At 50.8% G+C, this 21,189-nt stretch overlaps 6 protein-coding genes across 6 annotated transcripts; 3 read left to right on the forward strand and 3 right to left on the reverse strand.

The window, feature by feature from the left end:
- Positions 1-843: 843 nt before the first annotated feature.
- On the forward strand, positions 844-2,163 carry PEX2_032450 (Aspartate/glutamate/uridylate kinase; the record flags this gene model as incomplete). Its single annotated transcript, XM_016740520.1, has 1 exon — positions 844-2,163. The coding sequence occupies one exon, from the start codon at positions 844-846 to the stop codon at positions 2,161-2,163; it is 1,320 nt and encodes a 439-aa protein (XP_016594208.1).
- A 1,139-nt stretch (positions 2,164-3,302) lies between these two features.
- On the reverse strand, positions 3,303-4,141 carry PEX2_032460 (ankyrin repeat domain-containing protein; the record flags this gene model as incomplete). The annotated part of the gene is made up of 2 exons (XM_016740521.1): positions 3,303-3,740; positions 3,884-4,141. 2 exons carry the CDS (start codon positions 4,139-4,141, stop codon positions 3,303-3,305), a joined length of 696 nt encoding a protein of 231 aa, XP_016594209.1.
- Positions 4,142-4,906: 765 nt separating this feature from the next.
- PEX2_032470 (Branched-chain amino acid aminotransferase II) lies at positions 4,907-6,252 on the forward strand (the record flags this gene model as incomplete). The annotated part of the gene is made up of 5 exons (XM_016740522.1): positions 4,907-4,940; positions 5,004-5,039; positions 5,116-5,256; positions 5,317-5,951; positions 6,001-6,252. The coding sequence occupies 5 exons, from the start codon at positions 4,907-4,909 to the stop codon at positions 6,250-6,252; spliced, it is 1,098 nt and encodes a 365-aa protein (XP_016594210.1).
- A 446-nt stretch (positions 6,253-6,698) lies between these two features.
- Positions 6,699-8,550, reverse strand: PEX2_032480 (cytochrome P450; the record flags this gene model as incomplete). Its single annotated transcript, XM_016740523.1, has 6 exons — positions 6,699-7,333; positions 7,398-7,763; positions 7,823-8,080; positions 8,142-8,201; positions 8,258-8,408; positions 8,473-8,550. 6 exons carry the CDS (start codon positions 8,548-8,550, stop codon positions 6,699-6,701), a joined length of 1,548 nt encoding a protein of 515 aa, XP_016594211.1.
- A 672-nt stretch (positions 8,551-9,222) lies between these two features.
- Positions 9,223-14,323, forward strand: PEX2_032490 (Acyl transferase/acyl hydrolase/lysophospholipase; the record flags this gene model as incomplete). Its single annotated transcript, XM_016740524.1, has 4 exons — positions 9,223-9,278; positions 9,436-9,920; positions 9,976-13,659; positions 13,719-14,323. The coding sequence occupies 4 exons, from the start codon at positions 9,223-9,225 to the stop codon at positions 14,321-14,323; spliced, it is 4,830 nt and encodes a 1,609-aa protein (XP_016594212.1).
- A 1,230-nt stretch (positions 14,324-15,553) lies between these two features.
- On the reverse strand, positions 15,554-20,853 carry PEX2_032500 (ABC transporter, integral membrane type 1; the record flags this gene model as incomplete). The annotated part of the gene is made up of 15 exons (XM_016740525.1): positions 15,554-15,797; positions 15,860-16,240; positions 16,312-16,395; positions 16,457-17,140; positions 17,219-17,269; positions 17,328-17,399; positions 17,459-17,582; positions 17,635-17,997; positions 18,063-18,225; positions 18,297-19,072; positions 19,131-19,364; positions 19,417-19,696; positions 19,745-19,974; positions 20,033-20,564; positions 20,614-20,853. The coding sequence occupies 15 exons, from the start codon at positions 20,851-20,853 to the stop codon at positions 15,554-15,556; spliced, it is 4,458 nt and encodes a 1,485-aa protein (XP_016594213.1).
- Between the last annotated feature and the right edge of the window lie 336 nt (positions 20,854-21,189).

Below are 21,189 nucleotides of genomic sequence, written 5' to 3' on the forward strand. Positions count from 1 at the left end.
GCAGAATGACGGACGAGACTTGCGCAGTCAGAAAGTCTGGGAGATGCTAGCTCTTGAACAGATTACTACTTCGCGATATTCCCACGACCTTTTGGCATTCGCGATCGCATACTTTCGTGCAGGAACCGACCGCAATCCACCAATAAGGTTGTGTGGGGGCTATCGCGCAACCTGGCAGTCACTAGAGGAGGCTTGCCTGAATCGGACAATGCCTTTCGCTCATCCGGTGTCTCGCTCGGCATCAGTAATACACTAGTCATACAATCTGTAACCACTAAGGGCTAGACCAAGGGGCCACATAACCACCACGTTTCTGACTCTAGGCGCTGCAAGGGGCGGAAAAGCTGGATGGTGAGGTACAAGGTCACAGATACGGTTAGGTCGACGCTAATTTTCGACTAAATTCTGATGTCTCACCTAGCGGCTGATCGTGCAGTAGTTGGGTGGAGCACGATCGTGCTTAGCTCACCGTGCAGCATGCACGGGCACGGGTAGATCTGCCATTCCCTGCTTACCCTCTTTGTGGGTTTGCTGTCACGGTCAGGCCGGGGGTCAAGGGAAAGCAAGATGCGCCACATTTCGTGATGACAATCGTGCAGAGTGCGCAAAACCCGAGGCGAGCATGACTGCCATTACCAGCACCCGACTAGTATAAGCCCAGCTCGACGAATCCTCTGACCACTCAGCCCCTAGCTTATCTGCAATCGGCCATCTTACCTTGGCCCTTGGTGTCGAGGTAATTGTTCCACTATGCTGGCCCCATTGCTGGGTCGTTGTGGGCTCCCCACTCGCACTAGCTGGGGCTATCTCTCTGTCCAGTCTTCGAGAGGGCAGCGCTTCTGCATGCATACCAATCGTGGGATAATAACCCAACTGCTACGTCTCATTGACTCCACACAGCACATACAGCAGTATCTCGGCCAGTTTCACCCTTCGCAGGGCGAATCTCTGGCCGTAATCGCTCTCGGGCCGGACTCACTCTCTTCGCCGCGAACCGCCGTGCGCGAGCAGCTCGAACAGCTTGCCGACTCACTAGCATTCCTACGCAGAGTCGGTCTGTTTCCTGTTGTCGTACATGGTGAGTTAGACCTGGATCTTCCGTCCATATCGAGAGTGGAGGGGCCCAACGATCAGCCGAATCGACTATGTCGCATCCGCACGACGAACTACCAGCTCAGCGCGCTCCTGGAGCAGCAGGATGTCGAGACACGGCCCATCTCCTCTGGTATATTTACGGCCGTCTCTGAATCTGACGGCACGATGTCCTACCATCAGGGCCATGTGACAGATATTGCCACCCAGGGAATCAAGTCCGCTATCCATAATGGCTATATACCGGTCGTGGCAGCATTGGGCACTTCATCTGCAGAGTCTCGCACGTATGCGCTGGACGCCTATGATGCCGTTGCGCAATTGGCGCGAGTACTGCAACCGTTGCGTAGTATTTTCCTCGTTCGCGACGCCTCTCCCTCCTCCATGTCGGCACTCATCGCTACTTCTCCCGCGATGCACGATCTAGCGCGAGAACTCAGGCCTCATGCCAGTATCATGCTGGGGGAGGCCACGGCCTTGCGCAGCACCATCTTTCCTGATCCCGCGCTCTGGACGGTACTGCGTAATCCACGGATCGTCCAGTCTGCCACCTCTCTCCAGGATTTTCCTTCACGAAAGGCCCTTCGCACCGCCCTTCAGCGTCACGTCATCTCCAATGGGGCCATTGACATCGATGCACTCCTAACGCAGCTTGAGACCAGAGACTTCATCGCTTACTTTGACCACGACCCGATCTCGTCAGCACCAGAACAGACAGTCAATAACCTCGCGCTTGTTTTCACGCAAGCATCGTTCCCATGGCAATTTGCTCCATCGCTGCCATCGGGTGATGCGGAGGCATATGCTCCACGCTCCATGGCCACATCCGTCGAACAGGACAGTATCATCGGAAGCATATCAGAGCTCGCCTTGTTTTCCATCTTCCACTTGGATTGGCATAATGGCGTGGCTGAGCGATTCTGGGACCGCATTCGGGAGGACCACGTTTCGCTCTGGGGCTCCCTGGCGGAGACCGATCCCAGTCTATCGTGGTGGCTCACTCGATCCTCCGGGCGTATTAAGCGACAGCTGGAGGGAAAGATTTACATGTGGTACGGGCCCGTCACTTGACCGTGTAGAAGGCGGCTGGGCTGTTCAACCTGGACTTTATTATTTCATGATGGCTTAGGGGATCGAGGTTGATATAGAGATATGTGCAAGCTCAGCTTAATGATAATACTTGATAATGATTTTGGTGAACGAGACACGTAGATAAGTAGTCGCATCTAAGCAAGAGCGCGTGTGTGATAAACTGGTGTTGGGAAACAAACGGTCGCGTTGCCATACTTTTTCTGCTATAGTGCACCGCCTTTTAGGCATGCTCAGCTCAACACCTCACCCGTATTCCCTAGATGTTTGTTTTTTTTTTTTTTTTTTTTTTTTTTTACTGCGCACGAGTTACTTTTGCTTAGGAGAAGGTGCAGAACAAGCCTCGTTTATCAATCAGTGCGTAAATCTGAAATATCAAGTGCTTTTAATACTTGTAGATGGTACAGTTATAGATGCACCTGGGCACCTCACGGCGCCGATAATATATATACTATATCCAGAGACCCCCAATCGCTGTTGTAGCCACTGGCAACAACGCAATAGCCACGAGATAGTAGGATACTTAAGCGAGTACCTGATGGATAAGATGCAGATCCGAGAAACTACCTACATATCTAATAATATCAATTTTCAAGGTCAATGGCAAGTCGAGTAAGATACATGCGTTGAAATGGCCCGTTTTCAAGGTTCCAAGCTTCCCGTCCGGGCCGACCCCGAGGTCCCGAGCCCCGTTGTCTACTTCAAGTTCCAAGGTTAGGATAAGACTGTTCTGACTACCTACATAAGGTCGTGAGCTCTAGCATTATCTAATTTCATATTGATGTTTTTCAAACAACAGCACATTTATGACATCGAAGTTGATTGGATGGAAAGGTAGTGGAAGTTCAGGTTGGGGAGAAACTTTTGAATCTTTGTTTTACCTCTCTGCGACCGCCGCCCGGACTCCTCTCAACCGGTGGACTTGAAGTCTGGGGTTTCATTTTCATCTGGACACTAATAGCTAAACATGAAGGCTGTATCTATATTTCTTAGCTATACCTACTAAGTACATTTTTTGTTCCCTAGCAGCCATAATATCAAACCAAACAGGCAATCCCGACGATCAACAAGATGGTCCAGGGCGTTGCCCAACCAAAGCTCCTGATAAGAATATCCACTCATCACACGCTTGTTGCCCTTACATCCAATCGGGCATTATGTGCCACTAACAAGCTCACTACCGCAACATGCCCGTTCTCACTCGCCAGATGCAATGCAGTGGCTCCGCATCGGTCCTGAACGTTCACGTCGATCATATTCGAGGCGAGTAAGAGCCGTACAGTGCCAAGGCTGCCTTGTTGAGCAGCGATATGCAGCGGGGTCTGGCCGCTGGCGTTCTGAATATTGATACTGGCGCCGCGTGAGAGCTCTTGATGAAGCATGCGCTCATGAGCAGAACAGCAGGGTGGACTACGATCTGGCTTTTTGGCCATGGGACTGAGATGGTGTGATTGTGGCTGTGAAACTGCTGTGGGAGGATTGACTTGACTGGATGGTGGGGTGGGAGGGAGAGATGAAAGGAGTGCCGGGTTAGATTGAGTGGGCATGGGGCATTCGTCCTGTAAAGAGTTAATCGATAAAGTCACTTCATCGGCGTCACAGAGCAAAGTACAAGTGAAAAGACGGAAGGTTAGGCCACTTTTTGAAGAGCAGAAGAGCAAGAGCAAGGGCCAAAGAAAAAGCCAAAAAGCAGGTGACATACAATGGAGAAAGTTTCGGAGTGGAAGGGAATATCGTCTTGCGGAGCACCGGGCAGGGCTATGTATAACTCCGACTCGGACGTAGGATCATCAGTGATAGCTGTCCAGCCTGCTGAGCTGGCCAGGTTGTCATGGTGCCACTTTTTATGAGGATAGGGCCAAATAGACTCGATTTCGGCTTGCATCAGGCTGCCGCGAAACTCGTGCATAGCCTCGGTTTTAGGAGGTTTCTGCCACAAAGTTCTATCTATTTCAGTCATGAGCAAATAAGCAGGGGGTCGAATCTGATCACAGGCAGAATCAGACTGTGTGCATTGGACGAGCCGTGGTCTGCGTGCAGGACTGGAGCTGATATCTTGTGTATTGTGAAGAGGGAATGGGAAAGTGAAGGATAGGGAGAGAATGTCTGATTTCGATGATGTCGCTCTCGTCTACGGACGACTACTATTGCCGCCAGGGACACTGGACTTACTATTTAACCGGTGTGTCGAGTATTGAATTGAACAGCAAAAAAAAGTATTTCTACGTAGCTACCATGTATAACTTTCGCCATTTGAGTCACCCCAAGCGAGTCCAGCTGAGCAGTGGAAGTTACCGCCCCCAAAGGTTGGGGGCGAGGGCGAGGTTGAAGGCGCAGTGGGAAGATGTAGCGACGGTTGGCTTGCCAACAAAAAAATTCTAATCCTCATCTCAGGCTCGGAGAAATTTTCCTGGGCTTATTGTGCTGATGCTGCATAGTGTTGCATCTACTGAACATTAGAAGAGTGACCTTGCAGTAGCGGCGGCTGTTATATGCAATGTCATTGTCAGGCAAGGACCGTGTGGCGTGGCTGCGTTGCTGACAAGAAGGAGTGGAAGTAAGCCCCACGAACTTAATAATAAAACTATTGACAGAATACCTCCTAAAATTGGCTGAAGAGTCTGATACCTCACGGCTGGGACCCTCGTTGAAATAATTCACTCCATCTGTACCCGTCTCTTCACCAATCTTTCAACTTGGACGATATTGGCTTCTAATTGCTAGGATGACTTTCCCGACAGCCCCTGCGCCCGATGTTGGTCAGTAACAGTGCTTAATTATGCACATCGAGTAATTTCAGTAAAGGCATTAACACAATGTAGAATGGACCAAATTAGGTCTGGCTGTGACCGATATGGGTGAGTGCCTCTCCAAAGATTATTCACCTTGCTATAATTTCTTCAAAATGAAGCTAATCGATTATTACCTTCCTAGTCAATGGTCACATCGAATCAACCTATTCGGTCGAAGAGGGCAACTGGACAGCGCCCAAATTCATCGAGGATCCCTATCTACGAGTGCACGGACTCTCAACCGCCCTGAACTATGGCCAACAGGTGTACGAGGGTCTAAAAGGTACTTATGGGACATCAGGTTCACAACAATCAGTCCAAAAATCCTAACAACCCCAATTAGCCTACCGCACCCAGAGCGGCAAGATCCAAATCTTCCGCCCAGCCTTCCATGCCGCGCGTATGCAGCACTCGGCAGATGTGGTATCCATTCCACCTGTGCCTATTGACCATTTCATTGCTGCCGTCAATGCAGCCGTCGTGTACAATGCCGAGTGGGTTCCCCCCTATGAGAGTGGTGCAGCCCTGTACATCAGGCCCGTGCTGTTCGGGTCCAGCGGGCACTTGGCCCTCACGCCACCGGCTGAGTATACGTTGTGTGTTTATGTCCAGCCATTCAGCAGTTACCATGGAACGGCACCGCTGCCGGCGGTGACTTTGGAAGAGTTTGATCGGGCAGCTCCCAAGGGGACCGGGCATGCTAAGATCGGAGGTAATTACGCGCCCGTAATGAAGTGGTCGAAACACGCGATGAAAGCAGGATTCCCGATGACGTTGCATCTGGATAGCAAAACCGGGGAGGACATTGATGAGTTCTCAACCTCGGGGTTCATGGGCGTCAAGATCATGCAACAGGAAGGGGGAGCGGAGCAAGTGGTCTTGGTCGTGCCGAAGAGTGATAATATCATCAACAGCGTGACCTCGGATAGTTTGATGGCGATTGGAAAAGGGTTGGATTATCAAGTCGAGCATCGCACGGTGAGTTTTGGTTTCCCATATTACCGGATGGCTGGCTAATGATGACCAGGTCAAATACGCGGAATTGTCGACCTTCAGTGAAGTGATGGCCGTGGGAACTGCCGCTTGCTTGGTTCCTATTCGCTCGATCACGCACCAGTCGCGCGGGGACTACTTTGTTTACACAACTGAGAGCGCTGCTGGCCCAGTCTGTCAAAAGCTATATGCAGAGTTGACGAGTCTTCAGCGCGGTGATAGAGAGGATAGCCTGGAATGGTGTCATGAGGTGAAGCAAGTGCTCGATGGAGTTGTGCAAAAGTGAATAAGAGAACGTCAATTACATATCATGAGAAACTCAGGACCACTGAGTTGAAACTGTCCGCTTTCTCAAGTGAAAGAGCTCAAGTGTCAAGATGTGGGAATTTTCCGGGATGTTCTTTCCAAATGTCCCAGTAAAGAAAGTCTTCACAATAGAAACAACATTTGGGATATATCTTACTGCTTTATTCTCAGAAGGTGTAACGTATTTTGGACTTACAAATCAGGTTAGGTGACAACGAGGTAAGGGCCTGGGTGACTACGCATAAATGCAATAACAGTTGTTTAATACAAAGACATCAGACCGCATAGCAAGCTTCACCTGTAAGACTGGGAGAATGGCGAAGTAAACGTACAAAGGCTCCGTGCAAACACGATATCATTCAATTCATTCGATCGCGCCATATTATCTTTAAAATTCTCATTCATCTGTCTAACAACCCATCTTGCTTACTGGCGTAAGCGGAGCTGCACAATTGGCCCATTCTTTGCCGCCGTGACATGATCATGAAGTTGATACTCCCCCTCACGGCTTCGTCCGGGCCCCTGAGAAGCCGAACCGCCGCCCACATCTTCGGTGCCCGGTGCAGGACGGAAATCATACTTGGACAACAGATAGGCCATGGTCAAAGACAACTCAGTCAGGGCCAATCCTTTGCCCAAGCAACTTCGGGGCCCAATTGAGAAGGGTGTAAATGCGGAACGAGCAAGTTGGACCTTATCGGGCTCGTCGAGCCAACGATCAGGACGATACTCGAACGGCTGCGGATAGTACTCGGCATTATGATGGACAGCATAAATGCAAGTACCAACATCATAGCCGCGAGGAATTACATGCCCGTCAATCATGACACCGTCCTGGATCACCTCGCGCCACAATGAGCTGCTGGCCGGAGGAGACATACGTAGAGTCTCATCAATACATGCACGAAGAAATACACATTCGGTGAGGCCAGCTCCGATGCTGACGTCATTGGGATCAGGGAACACAGCGCGAACCTCGGTCTTGACTCTCTCGTAGATATCAGGGTAGCGGCAGAGGTAGAAGAAGATTGATGCAATAGCCGTGGAAGTGGTATCGGATCCTGTGTGCGCGCAAGATTAGTGTATGACCAGAGTAGCAAAGGAACGTTTAGGGGAGCTACATACCAGCCACAATCATAGTAGTGCTCTCCGCTCCAATCTCAGCTGGGGTAAAGCCCTGTTTTGTCTCCGGATCCACTGCATCGAGCAAGAACGAGAAAACGTCATTACGCTTCAGGGGTTTGACTGACATTCGCTTCTTTAGCAGCTGGTTAACGAAGCGAATGAAAATGTTACGGCCAGCGATGGCCTCGGGGAAGAGTTTGCGGTCAAGGCGGCGAGTGGACAACTCGCTTGCTTGGAGGAGGACTCCTGTCCGCACATTGGAGTCTTCAATGGATTGGACAATATGTCGATTTTCAGGACTGCCGATGAGATCGAAGCTCTCACCAAAAATCACGCTAGACATGATATCGAAAGTCAGGTAGTTTGCTAATGGCAATTAGTCTGCTGTATCCGACCATGAAATTTGACAAACAAAGAAGACATACACCACTTGGCCATGTTCTGCGGAGAAGACCATTCGCCTGCCGAAGTGTCTTGGACCAGCGAGTCACAAAATTTGCGCACTAGGCCCATGATAGTATCCTCAAACCCACGGAGAGCATTGTCTCCAAATCCCTGGGCGATGGTACGGCGTTTGCGACCGTGTTGTTTCTTGTCAATCAGGGTAAGAGTATTGGGAGCCCGATGAACCATGGCCCCGTAGGCGGCCGACTTCTGAACTTGCTTGGTGAATGCATAGATCTCTGCAACATAGCGGACGCTCAGCAAAAGGTACATGAAGAGATGTATCGATGGATCATTTACCTTTCAAGCCGGTGTTGCTATTGAACAGGACGCGATTGGGTGCGTATCGAACAATATCGCCTATCACGCAGCAGGTCAGCATGAAAGCACCACAGCATAAGAGGATTGCTTCGAACCGTATTTCTCGTGACAACGCATCATATCAAGATGCAGGTCTCCTCTCCATGCATAGTATCCGCCATAGAGGTTTGTGACTTTGGCCAAGACAGGCCCGGGGAATTTGGCAAGAGGATGGAACCATATGCGATAGACGATGATGGCAAGTCCCTTCAGAAAATAAGAATAGTCAGAACACACATGTCTGCTAAGGACGATCATGGAAGGAGCTCACATAAGCTACAAGGGCAAGAGGAACAGTCTTGACCAAAACCACGAGAGGCGCTTCCCTCAGTGATTCGACTGCGATCATCGCAAACGATGAATGATTTTACCAGGCTCTGAAAATATTTTCTACAATCTGCGAGTATAGAAAACGTCTGAGATCCCGCTGGACCAGTGCGCTGACTATAACAAAATTACTACGACAGAGAGTGGCTGAATGCTCTGGAGTGATTAAGCCACACCATACGACTTTGGATACTATGCCAGAAACTTTTAGGACCTTTTCAGCCTCGAGTTAGCCCATAATCCTCCGATGCCCTTTGAACTAGTCCGTTGTGTTTGCTGACGGTACTTGATCGAGAACCAGGATAAGCACAGATTCAGCCCTGTCTCCACCCATGTAAGCCCTAATTATTTGGCGCTAAGTGGTGTAGCATCATCATGCACTGTGAGCAGCTAGTGTCATATCCGTTACTAGTAATGGGGCCAAAAGATGCGAACGGCTTTGCATGATGATGTTGGATCGTGTTCTGAGCACATGGCTTGAGGGTCCGGTGGGTGACCACATGGTAGGCCCTGAGCTGTTGCCGGTAATAGCTAAACCCGACGGGGCATTGCAAAGAAGGGCCAAAAATTCATAGCAAGAGCTTGTAGCCGGGAAATATGTAGATAGACCTAAATAGTGGATCCTCTGCGCATCTGGTTCACAAGAAATGAACGTAGACGACAGTGCGATTCCTGAGCAATGTCACAAATAACAATGCAGCCCCAGGTTGGGCAACAACTAGCATATCTGCTCTTGGTTGAGTTGCTGGCGTGAGTGATAGTCTTCGAGGTATCTCATCATAGTATAATGTCGCTGACAGCAGGACTGCATTCGATAGACATCAATTTGCGTCCCCGGTCCAATGGTGAGCCGCAGTCCTCGATAAAGCAACGAAGAATGACCCTGGGGGTTGTTAACATTGAATAGGATCACTACGCAAGATGTCCTCCTCAAAGAGCATAATGTTAAGCGCTTCGTCGAAATCGGACCCGCCGATGTCCTCACCAGCATGCTCAAGAACACTGTCGCTCGACATCTCAAATCCCAAGATGCTGCTCGCAACATCACTCGACGGTTTCTTTCTTATGCGCAGAATTCACAAGAGATTCAGTATTTGTTAGAGGCAGGTACAGTGGCAACCTCAGAAAAATCGAAGAAGATCGAAACACCCACCAGGTCAACTGTGACCGAAGCGACCACAACTGCCCAAGTTACTGTGAAAGGTCTCCAAACGGCGGAGTCTTCTGAAGCTCAAATGAACGTCACCGCCTCAACGAACATCACCAATGCTGCCCCGATCCCGGACGCTCATATTGATGCAAAGGAGATCTTGGTTGCTATCGTTGCCGGAAAGCTACGAAAGAGTCACGGTGAACTGGAAACAATGAAAACAATCAAGGCTCTAGCCAATGGTATGTGACTTGCTCGGTTAGAAAGACCCAATTAATGATACTAATCGTAATGCAGGTCGATCAACCATGGAGAATGAGATTGTCGGGGACCTCGATGCCGAGTTCGGCTCGCTCCCCGAAAAGCCAGAGGATATGGCTCTCGATGGGTTGGCAAACCTGCTACAATCCGCGCCCTCTTTCTCGGGGCAGTTGCGCAAAGTTTCAACTGGTCTATTGTCCAAGGTTTTTGCGCAGAAGCTTCCTGCGGGCTTTTCCAGTGGGGATGTTCGTGATTATTTGAAGTCTCGATGGGGCCTGGGCCCAGGTCGTCAAGATGCAATCTTTCTGCGAGCAAGCACAGCGCAAATCTCATCGAGGTTGGCGGACCAAAAAGAGGCACACTCGTTCTTCGATAAAATTGTGCAGCAATATGGGACTGATCACGGGCTCAACCTCTTGGGGTTCACCCAAACTGCGGCGACTGCGGTAACAGTCACAACCCCGGTGGACAGTGCAGCCCTCGACTCCGTGGTGAAGGACCAGACCAAGCTGAAGAAGTCCTTAATGGAACTGTATGCACGGCTCCTAGGAAAGGACCTGAGGCAAGATGCCCACGAGGCGTTGAAAGCACAACTAGCAACGGCCGAGCTGCAGCACCAATTGGACGGCATCACGGCGGAGATGGGGGATTTCTTCCTTTCCGGTATCCGTCCTCTCTGGGCAGCCTCCAAGCTTCGACGCTTCCATTCGAGCTGGAACTGGGTCTTACAAGACGCCCTCGACCTCTTTCATCGAATCCTGCGTGGTGACTTCTCAGATGCGGATTATGCCAAATATAGCAACGCCATTGCGAATCGATCTAGTCCCCGCTTAGTGCGCATGCTGAATTATCTCGCTGGCAACGAATCTTTGGCCTGGGGACCTCGGTTTCCTGAAGCCAAAGCGGCCCTGCACCGCCTGTTGGATCGTTGTGAGAAAACTCGCATCCCTCGGTTTGAGCCTCTGGCTGCCAGTTACGATGCTCTCATCAAAGGCCCCAGCACCGATATTGACGAGAAGGGTAATATCAAGTATTCCGAAGTCGCTCGTGGCGAATCTCCGGTTGTTGCACCGATCACAATCAAGACACGTGGTCAGTCATCCTGGCATATCAACCAGCCGATGACTACATTGTACCGCGAGGAGGTGCAAACCTCTTGGAGTGAAGGAGTGACTTTTGTCAACAAAAATGTGCTGATGACAGGAGTCAGCGCAGGGTCGATAAATGCCGAGGTCCTGAAAGGTCTTTTGAGTGGTGGTGCTAAAGTGATCATCACTACCAGCAGCTATTCATCGTCTACCACCCGCTACTACCAGAACCTCTACGTCGAGCATGGCGCCCGGGGCTCCGAGCTCATCGTCGCTCCCTTCAACCAAGGCAGTCAACAAGATCTTGACGGCCTTGTAGAGCACATTTTCGCAGATACCGGGCTAGGCTGGGACCTGGATCATGTAATTCCCTTCGCGGCAATTACAGAGTCTGGACGAGAGATTGACCAAATTGATTCGCGCTCGGAGCTTGCCCACCGCATCATGCTTACCAACACATTACGTTTGCTGGGCGCCATCAAGAAACAAAAGCAGGCCCGCGGGTATCGCACGCGACCCACCCAAGTCATTCTGCCACTTTCTCCGAACCACGGTGCCTTTGGTAACGATGGCTTGTACGCCGAGTCCAAGCTTGCGCTTGAATCACTATTTGAAAAGTGGCACTCGGAGAGCTGGTCTGCGTATTTATCCATCTGCGGTGCGGTTATTGGATGGACTCGTGGTACGGGGCTCATGGCGGATAATAATATCGTTGCCGCTGGCATCGAACTTCATGGCGTGCAAACCTTCTCGACAGCGGAGATGGCAGCATATATTCTGGTGCTGCTGACTCGCAAGTTGGCCAGCGAATGCAACGTCCAGCCATTGTATGCCGATCTCACGGGAGGGCTGAACGCCATCCCAAATCTTCGAGCCACGGTGGATAAGGTCCGCCGTGATATCCTCGATCAAAGTACTCTTCGTGCCAACCTGGCTCAGGAAAAGGAAGCTGAAGAGAAGCTCACGATTTTGGGTCTCCAGGCAAAAGACCAAGAGGTTGCTCGGCCTCGCCTGGCAAATATCCCGTTCACATTCCCGCCATTACCTGATGAGGATGTTGAAGTCCAACCCTTGCGGGAAAGACTACTTGGAATGGCGAACCTAGATCGCGTCGTGGTGGTGACTGGATTCTCCGAGATAGGACCATTCGGTAACTCCCGTACTCGGTGGCAGATGGAGGCTACTGGGCGCCTGTCACTCGAAGGGTGCATTGAAATGGCTTGGATGATGGGCTTGATCACGCATTACAATGGACTCCTTGACGGCCAGCAGTATACCGGATGGGTGGACGCGAAGACCAAGAAGGCTGTCCAAGACCTCGACATCAAGGTTCGCTATGAAGAGTATATTCTTGCCCATACGGGGATCCGTCTGGTGGAGGCCGCACTAGATGCACAGGAGACAACTGGAAAAAGGCAATTGCTTCAAGAAATCCTTCTCGAGGAAGACCTACCGGAATTCGAGGTTTCCCCTGAAGTGGCGCAGCAACTTGTCAACGAGCATGGCGAGAAACATGTTGATGTCCTGTCGCTCGGAGAGCGTTGTGTGGTCAGCTTGAAGAAGGGGGCCGTCCTGATGATCCCCAAAGCTTTAAATTATGACCATGCTGTGGCAGGACAGGTCCCTACCGGTTGGGATCCACGCACCTACGGCATTCCTGACGACATTGTTGCCCAGGTGGACCGTGGAACCCTCTTCACCTTGGTGAGCACGATAGAAGCGTTGATCGCGTCCGGAATCACCGACCCCTATGAGCTGTACCAGTATATTCATGTTTCGGAATTCGGTAACTGTATTGGTTCAGGTTTGGGGGGTGTTCATTCCCTGAAGAAGTTGTTCAAGGATCGATACATGGACAAAGAAGTGCAGAAGGATATCCTCCAGGAGACCTTTATTAACACTACTGCCGCGTGGGTGAATATGCTACTCATATCCTCCTCTGGGCCCATCCGGACGGCGGTCGGTGCTTGTGCCACATCGGTCGAATCGTTGGAAACCGGGTATGAGACGATCGCGACCGGACGGGCCAAGATCTGCCTGGTCGGAGGATATGACGATATGAACCAGGCTGTGGCAGAAGAATTTGCCAATATGAAAGCGACCACAGATGCGGCTGCTGAAGCAACAAAGGGCCGACTTCCCCAAGAGATGTCGCGACCCTCGGCGGAGAGCCGCAGCGGGTTCGTCGAATCACAGGGAAGTGGAATTGAGGTCATCACTTCTGCACGGTTGGCGTTAGACCTTGGCCTGCCCATTCAAGGTATTATTGCTTGGGTCGGCACCGCCAGTGACAAGACTGGGCGCTCAGTGCCCGCGCCCGGGCAGGGTATTCTGACCAATGCACGCGAGCAGCCAACAAACCGCTTCCCCTCGCCCCTGTTAGATGTGCGATACCGCAAGCGTCGTCTGGCGGCGCGTTTCGTCCAGATTCAGCAGTCAGTCGACTTAGAGGTAGAGACCATGGGAGATCTTGAAGACAGCGAAGCGCGTGAGCACCACCTCCGCTTTGTCGAGCAAGAGGCCGATCGCCAGCGCAAGGAAGCCCTGGACACATTTGGCAATGACTTTTGGAAAAGTCAGACTTCGATCTCGCCCATTCGTGGGGCTCTGGCAGTCTTTGGTCTCGGCATTGGTGCGTCTTGTTCCCTATCCCCTTTCGCTTCATTCAATCTGATTAACATGCTGAATTAGATGACCTGGACTTTGTCACTCTGCACGGTACCAGTACAGTGATGAACGATAAAAATGAGCCTGCTGTTCTCGAAGCCCAGATGAAACATCTCGGTCGCACACCAGGCAATCCACTCTTCGCCATCTCACAGAAATATCTCACAGGTCACCCCAAGGGTGCCGCCGGAGCATGGATGCTGAACGGTGGCCTGCAAGCGCTCAACAGCGGCATTATCCCAGGTAACCGCAATCTCGACAGCGTGGACGGCCACCTCGAGAAGAACGACTATATCGTCTACCCCAACCGTAGCATCACAACGTCCGGCCTGAAGGCTTTCTCCCTCACCTCCTTTGGCTTTGGACAGAAAGGGGCGCAGGCCATCGTGGTACATCCACGCTATTTGTATGCTATGCTGGAGCAGGCCGAGTTCAAACAGTATCGCGAGAAACGCCAGACACGTCACCGCAAGGCATTTCGTTTCTTCCACCGTGGAATGGTGGCGAATACAATGTTTGTGCCTAAGACCGAAGCGCCATATACGCCAGAACAGCAAAACTCGGTGCTGTTGGATCCCACAGCCAGAGCGATTGCAAGTTCCGGGGCGACTCTCCAGTATTCCTTTTGAATTTTTGACGCGTTTCTCAAACTTCACCTTGCCTGACACTGTGACGGTATTTGCAAATACTTTTTGTAGTCAATATAGCAATTCAATTTGACCATCGTTGATGAATATGTTTGAAGGTCTTTCCATGGTTAGAACTTGAAATGAATGCATAGTTAGCTCACCCTGTCTGTCGTGGCGTTGATGCTCTCAGGCGTAAACTTGTGCCTAAATAGTGGATCAAAAATGCGGATTTAAACTCCCCTTTCCCTGAGGATACTGCCAACGCGTCGGGCCTTCTACCCCTTTCTTACCGAGGCCTTGGTCCTGCGGGAGTGGGTCTAAAATAGGCAAATTAATACGTACTACCCCTAAGACGCGAGATGTAGACAGGGGCTCAGGGGTTTGCTTATCATTGTTCTTGGAGTGTTGGTAGCGTCGGTAGCCCTAAATCTTCTTCTGTGGGGGTATGGTGATCTCCTCCTGAAGCGAAGGCGAAGAGAGCACTCAGGTAAGAGATCACTAATCTAGGCGGTGGGAAGGGGGGTGCCCTCGTCTTGCGAGGTTGCATGGTTAGAATCAGATTTTCTTTCTTTACGTCATGTCACGACGCTCTTGCTGGCAATGAAACTGGCTTAATATGATGATGTTTCGCGGCTTCTCCCTCACCGAACAAGAACGTAGCCATAGACATGCTAATCCACCTGTGAGGCTCTGAATGCTGCGCGAAGGGAAAGATCATGTATTCATGCCTGGTGTTCAGAAAATCCTCAAAAAAAAAAACCTCCGAAAGGGTTGAGCTTGAGCAGTCAAATTGGGTGGGATGGTTGCTTCGTGGTATATTTCTTCGCCGAAACCTCATGGGAGAGATTTCACAACAGAAACGGAGTGGTTTTCTACTAGGCAGATCGCACCCAATGCTAAGATGTTTGCCTTATATGTGATTAGCCGTCCATTGCTGGATCATTGCTGCATATGAAGAGAAACCCAAGTATATGCTACTAGTTATAGGGAATCATAGAAAGCAAAATGCAATTATAAGTGGAAAGATAATATTCCGTTCGTATGAGGGCAAGCATTAACACGTTACATATTGTCCCAATGGGGAAGGTTTGAACCTTTGATAAGCTCCGACAGGGTACCGAGAGCCTGATTTGGTTTATGAAATAGACCTCAAGTATACCCCTTGTAAAGAACACAGAGAAGAAAAAAAAACGTAAGGTATGTAAAATGAACAAAATAGGTACAAGAAGTTCAAAAGGCCATGGGTGTCCGATTGGAACTCCGCCCCGTGTCCCAGTAAAGCTCGGCGAAAGCACCTTTCTCCTCCAACAGCACTCCCGGCGGGCCATGCTCCTTGATACGTCCGGACTCCATGACAATGACTTCATCAAAGTCAACGATCGTCTCCAAGCGATGCGCGATGGCAATGATGGTGTGCGAAGCGAATTCTGATCGGATGAGTGATTGCATAATCTCATCGGTTTTTGAATCGATACTGTGTTTAGTGTGGTCAGCCTCTGGAGAAGGCACTGTCAAAGAGAAATTTAAATGACATACCTGCTAGTCGCTTCGTCGAGAATCAGAATCTTGCCCTCCGGGCGAACCATGGCGGATGCGAAACACAGGAGTTGTTTCTGGCCGGGCGAGAAGGTTTGTGCTGTGATAATGGCGTCCAGGCCACCAAGCCCCTCAATCACATCCCAGAGCTTGACCTTTTGGAGCGCATTGATCAGAACCTCGTCATCGAGGCCACTTCCTGGGTCAATATTGAGTCGGACAGAGCAGGTGGGCAGTAAGAACGGCTCCTGAGAAATGCAGTTTAGCTGGGCGCGGAGCGAGTTGCGACGAATAGCAGAGATGTCCAGCCCATCAATGACAATGTTGCCGCTCGTGAGTTCAATGAGACGGAACAGCGAGGAGATGAGTGATGACTTGCCACTAGAGAGAAAATAATTGATTAGATTGGATCTGGAGAATACCAGCAAGAGCTCCAATGCGGGCAAACATACCTCCCAGAGCGACCGCAGATGCCCACTTTGGTGCCGGGCCTGATTGAGAGCGAAATATCATCAAGAGCTCGGCTTGAGGAGCTTCTACACGCACAAATCAGCAACTTGGGATCAGTAGAAGGGAAGGGGAGAAGAGAAATCTCACTGATATGAAGCAATCACGTTGTGGAATTCAATAACACCTCGATCAGGCCATTCGGCCGGGGGGTCTATCGTTTCTTCCTCCTGGTGCTCGGATGTGGTCGTACGGTGGAAGTGGCGAATACGTGACACAGCACCGATCGAGGTCTCGAGAACGGTCCATTGCATGACCAACCCCTGCAGATTCTCCGTGAAGACGACAATGTTCAGTAGGGCCACACCAACATAACCAGCGCTGAGACTGCCCCGCGTGGCGACGGCAATGCCTACCAAAGTAACAGCGAATCCGGCAACACATAGCGCAATCACCAGTTCCAGCCAACGCTGAATGGAGAAAAGCAGGTAGAAGGGCTTTTGGCTGTCATTGATCAACTTGGCGTTCTGCTTACGATACTGTGCTTCCCACTTGAAACTGCGAATGGTGACCAAGCCGTTGAGGGTATCAAGGAAGTGCGATATCAGAGGTGCTTTGGCCTCAATATCGAGATAACGGATCTGACGCGAGGTGCGGAGATAGAACCGTTGAATGAAATAGAAAGCCAATAGACAGGCGGGCACCGTAGCTGCGATATAGCTGGTTGAAACACATATGACCACCATCTGAGCGACACAGGTGAAGAAGGTGAGAATAGTGTTGAGAACGGCGAGAGGAAGTTCCATATCGATGAGTTGAAGATCCTGACTGAACCTATGAAGTGTGAGCAGGAGACTACATCGACACGGGGCTCAGTGCTCTTTGTCGCACAGATATAAAGGCTTAGCTTACCGATTGGTTGTTTGACCGACATCAGTACTGTGAAAGAAGGATAATGGGGAGCTGTTCGGCAAAGTCAGTGACACCACAATAGACAGACAGGAGAGAGACAATCACATACTCTAGAACGGTTTTCAACAGTTGAGCATGCATGGACTTGGCTGCGCGGGCGACCAGGTTGGACATCAGATGCCTAAAAAAGTGTCAGCCTCAAAATCCAGTACCCATTATTAGGGGCGAGTCCAGACGGACCAGCAAGCTAGGACAAGTGTGGACACTGCCATGACGGCAATCCAGCCATAAACACCTAGCCAGTAACCAAGCATCCCATTCGGATGCCTCATATTCGCGGCCGTCCACCATTCGACCCAAATTGCTACATTGGTTAGCGTGGAGCTTGTGGTACCGCATATTTGAGAAACACATACAAGGGAAAGTAATTCCCACCACGTAGCAGCAAATGAGGAAGATGAAGATGAGAGACCGCCATATCCCAAGAATCTTCATGTAGTACCAATAGATAGATATGTCACCTGTCCGCCGTCCGTCCTGAGGCGGTGGTGCCTCGAGGTCCAGGGCGGCTAGGCTCAGTGGCTGGTGTAGTTTAGGGCCCGCAACTTCCGTGATCTCCATATCGTCGCCCACAGCTGCCTGCCGGCTGCCTTCTGGCGCCGACAGGCTGTGAATATAACTATCTGAGCGCTCGTTCAGTTGTTTGTACGAGCCTTGTTCAACGATTGTGCCTGTTTTGGAGAGAGCAATGACGTGATCAGCAAACGAGAGGCGAGAGACTGCAAGAGTTGGTTCAGCATTAGTCCGCAATATCTAGAAGATTAGACGTAGATCTCCAACGTACCACTGTTGCTGGTCATGATGATGGTGGCGCCCATGCGACGCAAGAGGCCACCGGGGGCCAGCAGGGCATTGAAGATGGCATCTTCAGTCGTACGATCGAGGCCACTGAACGGATCGTCAAGGATCACTGTATCTGCACGCGAGTATACGGCACGCGCCAGAGCCTATCCAAGCAATGTCAGTTATCATCCGTGATCCGCGGCTGATCCAATTCCCCTTTCAACAAAACACTTACCACTCGTTGCTTTTGGCCTCCACTGAGAGTAGCGGCTCCTGATCCCAGCAAGCCTTGATCTTGGTTTGGCTGGTCCCGGATGTCCTCTTCTAGTGCACATGCCTCCACCACAGTATTGTACCAACCTAGATCAAACATGGACTCACCCAAAATATTATCCTGCATACTGCGGTTAGTCAACCAAGGCACTTGGGTACAATAGGCGATGGCTCCAGCCTCAACATGAAGCGTCCCGGTAGCAATTGGAGTTTCGTGCAGCAGCATGCGAACAAACGTTGACTTGCCACAACCGACCGGGCCAACGATTGTGTTGAGTGTTCCACGGCGGATCTCAAATGAGGCCTGATTTATGACATTGGGTTTGGCCTCCTCCCAGCCAGTGCTGCTGTTATGAGCAACTACAGCCAGCCCTGGAAGAGCATCATAGTGAGGCAAGCCTTCACGGCTGGAGACGCTAGGGTAATCCACCCCCTTCTTTTCATCCACTATGATTGTGGACTGGTTTGCAGAGCTCACAATCTCGAAATCATCTACTTGGCCTTCGTAGCTCCGTGGAGAAGACTGCAAGAACAGGTTGATGCGTTTGATAGACCCGACAGCCGTTGCAATTCCAGTCACGGCTTCGACCAGGTTGGAGATGGGGGTGGCCAACAGTGTAAATAGCGTCAACGAGGTGAATGCACGGGCAGGGGTCAGTGTTTCATTGTCATGGCCCCGGGCATTCAGGGAGTATATCAAGAAGGAGGCCAATGGGGTAACGGTGTAATTGCTATATGCTGCGCCATTGTTAGTCCTCAGATGTGGGGGATGGGATCTTGTGCAAATTAGACTCACCTACGGCGACAACGAGAATCAGCAATCGGCGAAACCGAATTGACATGCGCACCTCATGAGTGCGCATAGATTGGACGGTGTTGTAGATTTTATCGGTCAAACCGGCCATGCGGACCCCTTTCATCGATCCTAACACCTGAGCGGTCATATCAACGCGCTTCTCGATAGCCTCCAGCCATACCTTTTGGCGCGGACCAGCCAGAGAAGATATTAGCACACACATCAACATACAAACTAAGAAAAGTCAGTATTGGCCACAATGGTAAAAGAAGAGCAAGATACTTACCAACGACGACGACAATGGGGGCGACACTAGCGATGCCCAGCTGCCGCCAAAGCAGATAAAGAGCAATGGGGATTTCGACAATACACGCCCAGACGTCATGTACATAGCGAAATCCACTGGAAATCCGCTCAATATCTGCGTTCATTAGGGTGACCGGGGTGCTGGATTCTATATCGCTGTCGCGCATGACGGTGACGTGTCGGAACATCATGTCAATCATACTGGCCCGCATCATAGACACCACTCTGTAGGCTTGATGCTGAGCGAGCGCCGTGGTGATCTTACTGAATCAGTCTCCAATTCTGGTCGGAAACAAGTCAGGACTTACCGCAAGGCCGATATATGTGACCGCGAAGGCGCCGATCAAGCCATATCCTTGTCTCATAGTGTTAGGTCCATCCTCAGAGTCCACCCAGCTAGTAGTAGTCTCTACCAGGAATGGTTGAGCAAATGTAAAGCCAATCTGCAACGCGCGAGGAAGAATTCCAAGCAGGAACGGCCCGGCGTAGTACCGCATGGACGCCCAGAGTAAACTATGCGGCTGGTCCCAGTTGGCACCTATTCGCATCTGGTGGTTAGTTTACACCTATTAGTGCTTTACCAGAGGTATATTTACCATTTCTCCAGAGCGTCTCCAATCCATTGGGTCCAACACCCGTCGCACACAAAGGATCTTCCAGTGCAGGCAGCTGTGCCACTGTCAGGTCTGTTCGACTCCCAAGCAGCAATAGGGGATTGATCCACGTAAAGAGGCTCAATCCCAGCACGCCCGAGGCGGTCTCTGGGGGTGGATTTTGATAAGCACGTTTCAGAACAGAGTCTTTAGGAATCGACTCGACGACTAGCAGGATCGCTCGGAGGCACAGATTGACTGTGTAAAGAATGGGAATGACGCGATTCGACTCCACAAAGTATAGAGTGCGAGATTCCGGGATCGAAAGCAATGAAGAGAGAAACAGATAGCCGGTGTTTATCGTGGACGGTTTGATGGTGCGGGCGTGTTCATATTGAGAAAGAATTCCGAGTACTAGGTAGGCCACCAGCGTAACAGTAGCAGTGCCGATCGTGGCACGTGTCGTTTTTCCGAAGGACGATGCCCATAGACCGAGGAGAGTTGCCTGAATGATCACCAAGAGGGCATATGCAATCTACGAGCGCGATCAGTAAGGTGTTTCCACCGAGCGGGAGGCGACGTACCAGCTTGACGATGCCCCAATAACCCCCTGTGATTTTGACATTTTCCTTTCGGAGATAAACAATCCTTGGCAATGCCCAGACGAGAAAGAATACTGTCACTGGCAAGGCCAAGATGACAGATTCGAAATACCAGGTGAAGTCGAAGCCAGAGGCACAGAGTTCACTGACTATCGGTCCGAATTGATCCTCGACGTCGAGACCACAAATAGTCGTTCTGGGACGAAGCCATTGTGACACCATTGCGAATCTGGCACGAACGGCTTGGACTGCAAAAGGCTCGATCTTCCCGATCACCGTTTCTTTTTTTTTCACCAGGTGGGGGAAACAGCGGTTCAAGTCAAGCAGCTGCAGCAGTGGAGTGCAACGTCAAGACCAAAATAGACAGCTATGGGGCGCTTACACTCTCCGGCAGCCCCCAATACGATGGGCGAGATGGGGAAAATGTGCCCGATGGTGTTCAGAGAATCAGCCTTAGCCTTAGCGTGCGGCTACTAGCTGCACGGTGAGAATTAGCGCTTACGACCTGCCAAGACACGGTGAAATGCGTGAGAAACATTTTCTCGTTCGTGCACGCTC

Source organism: Penicillium expansum, assembly GCF_000769745.1.
Source record: "Penicillium expansum strain MD-8 chromosome Unknown contig94, whole genome shotgun sequence".
Classification (NCBI taxonomy): Eukaryota; Fungi; Ascomycota; class Eurotiomycetes; order Eurotiales; family Aspergillaceae; genus Penicillium; species Penicillium expansum.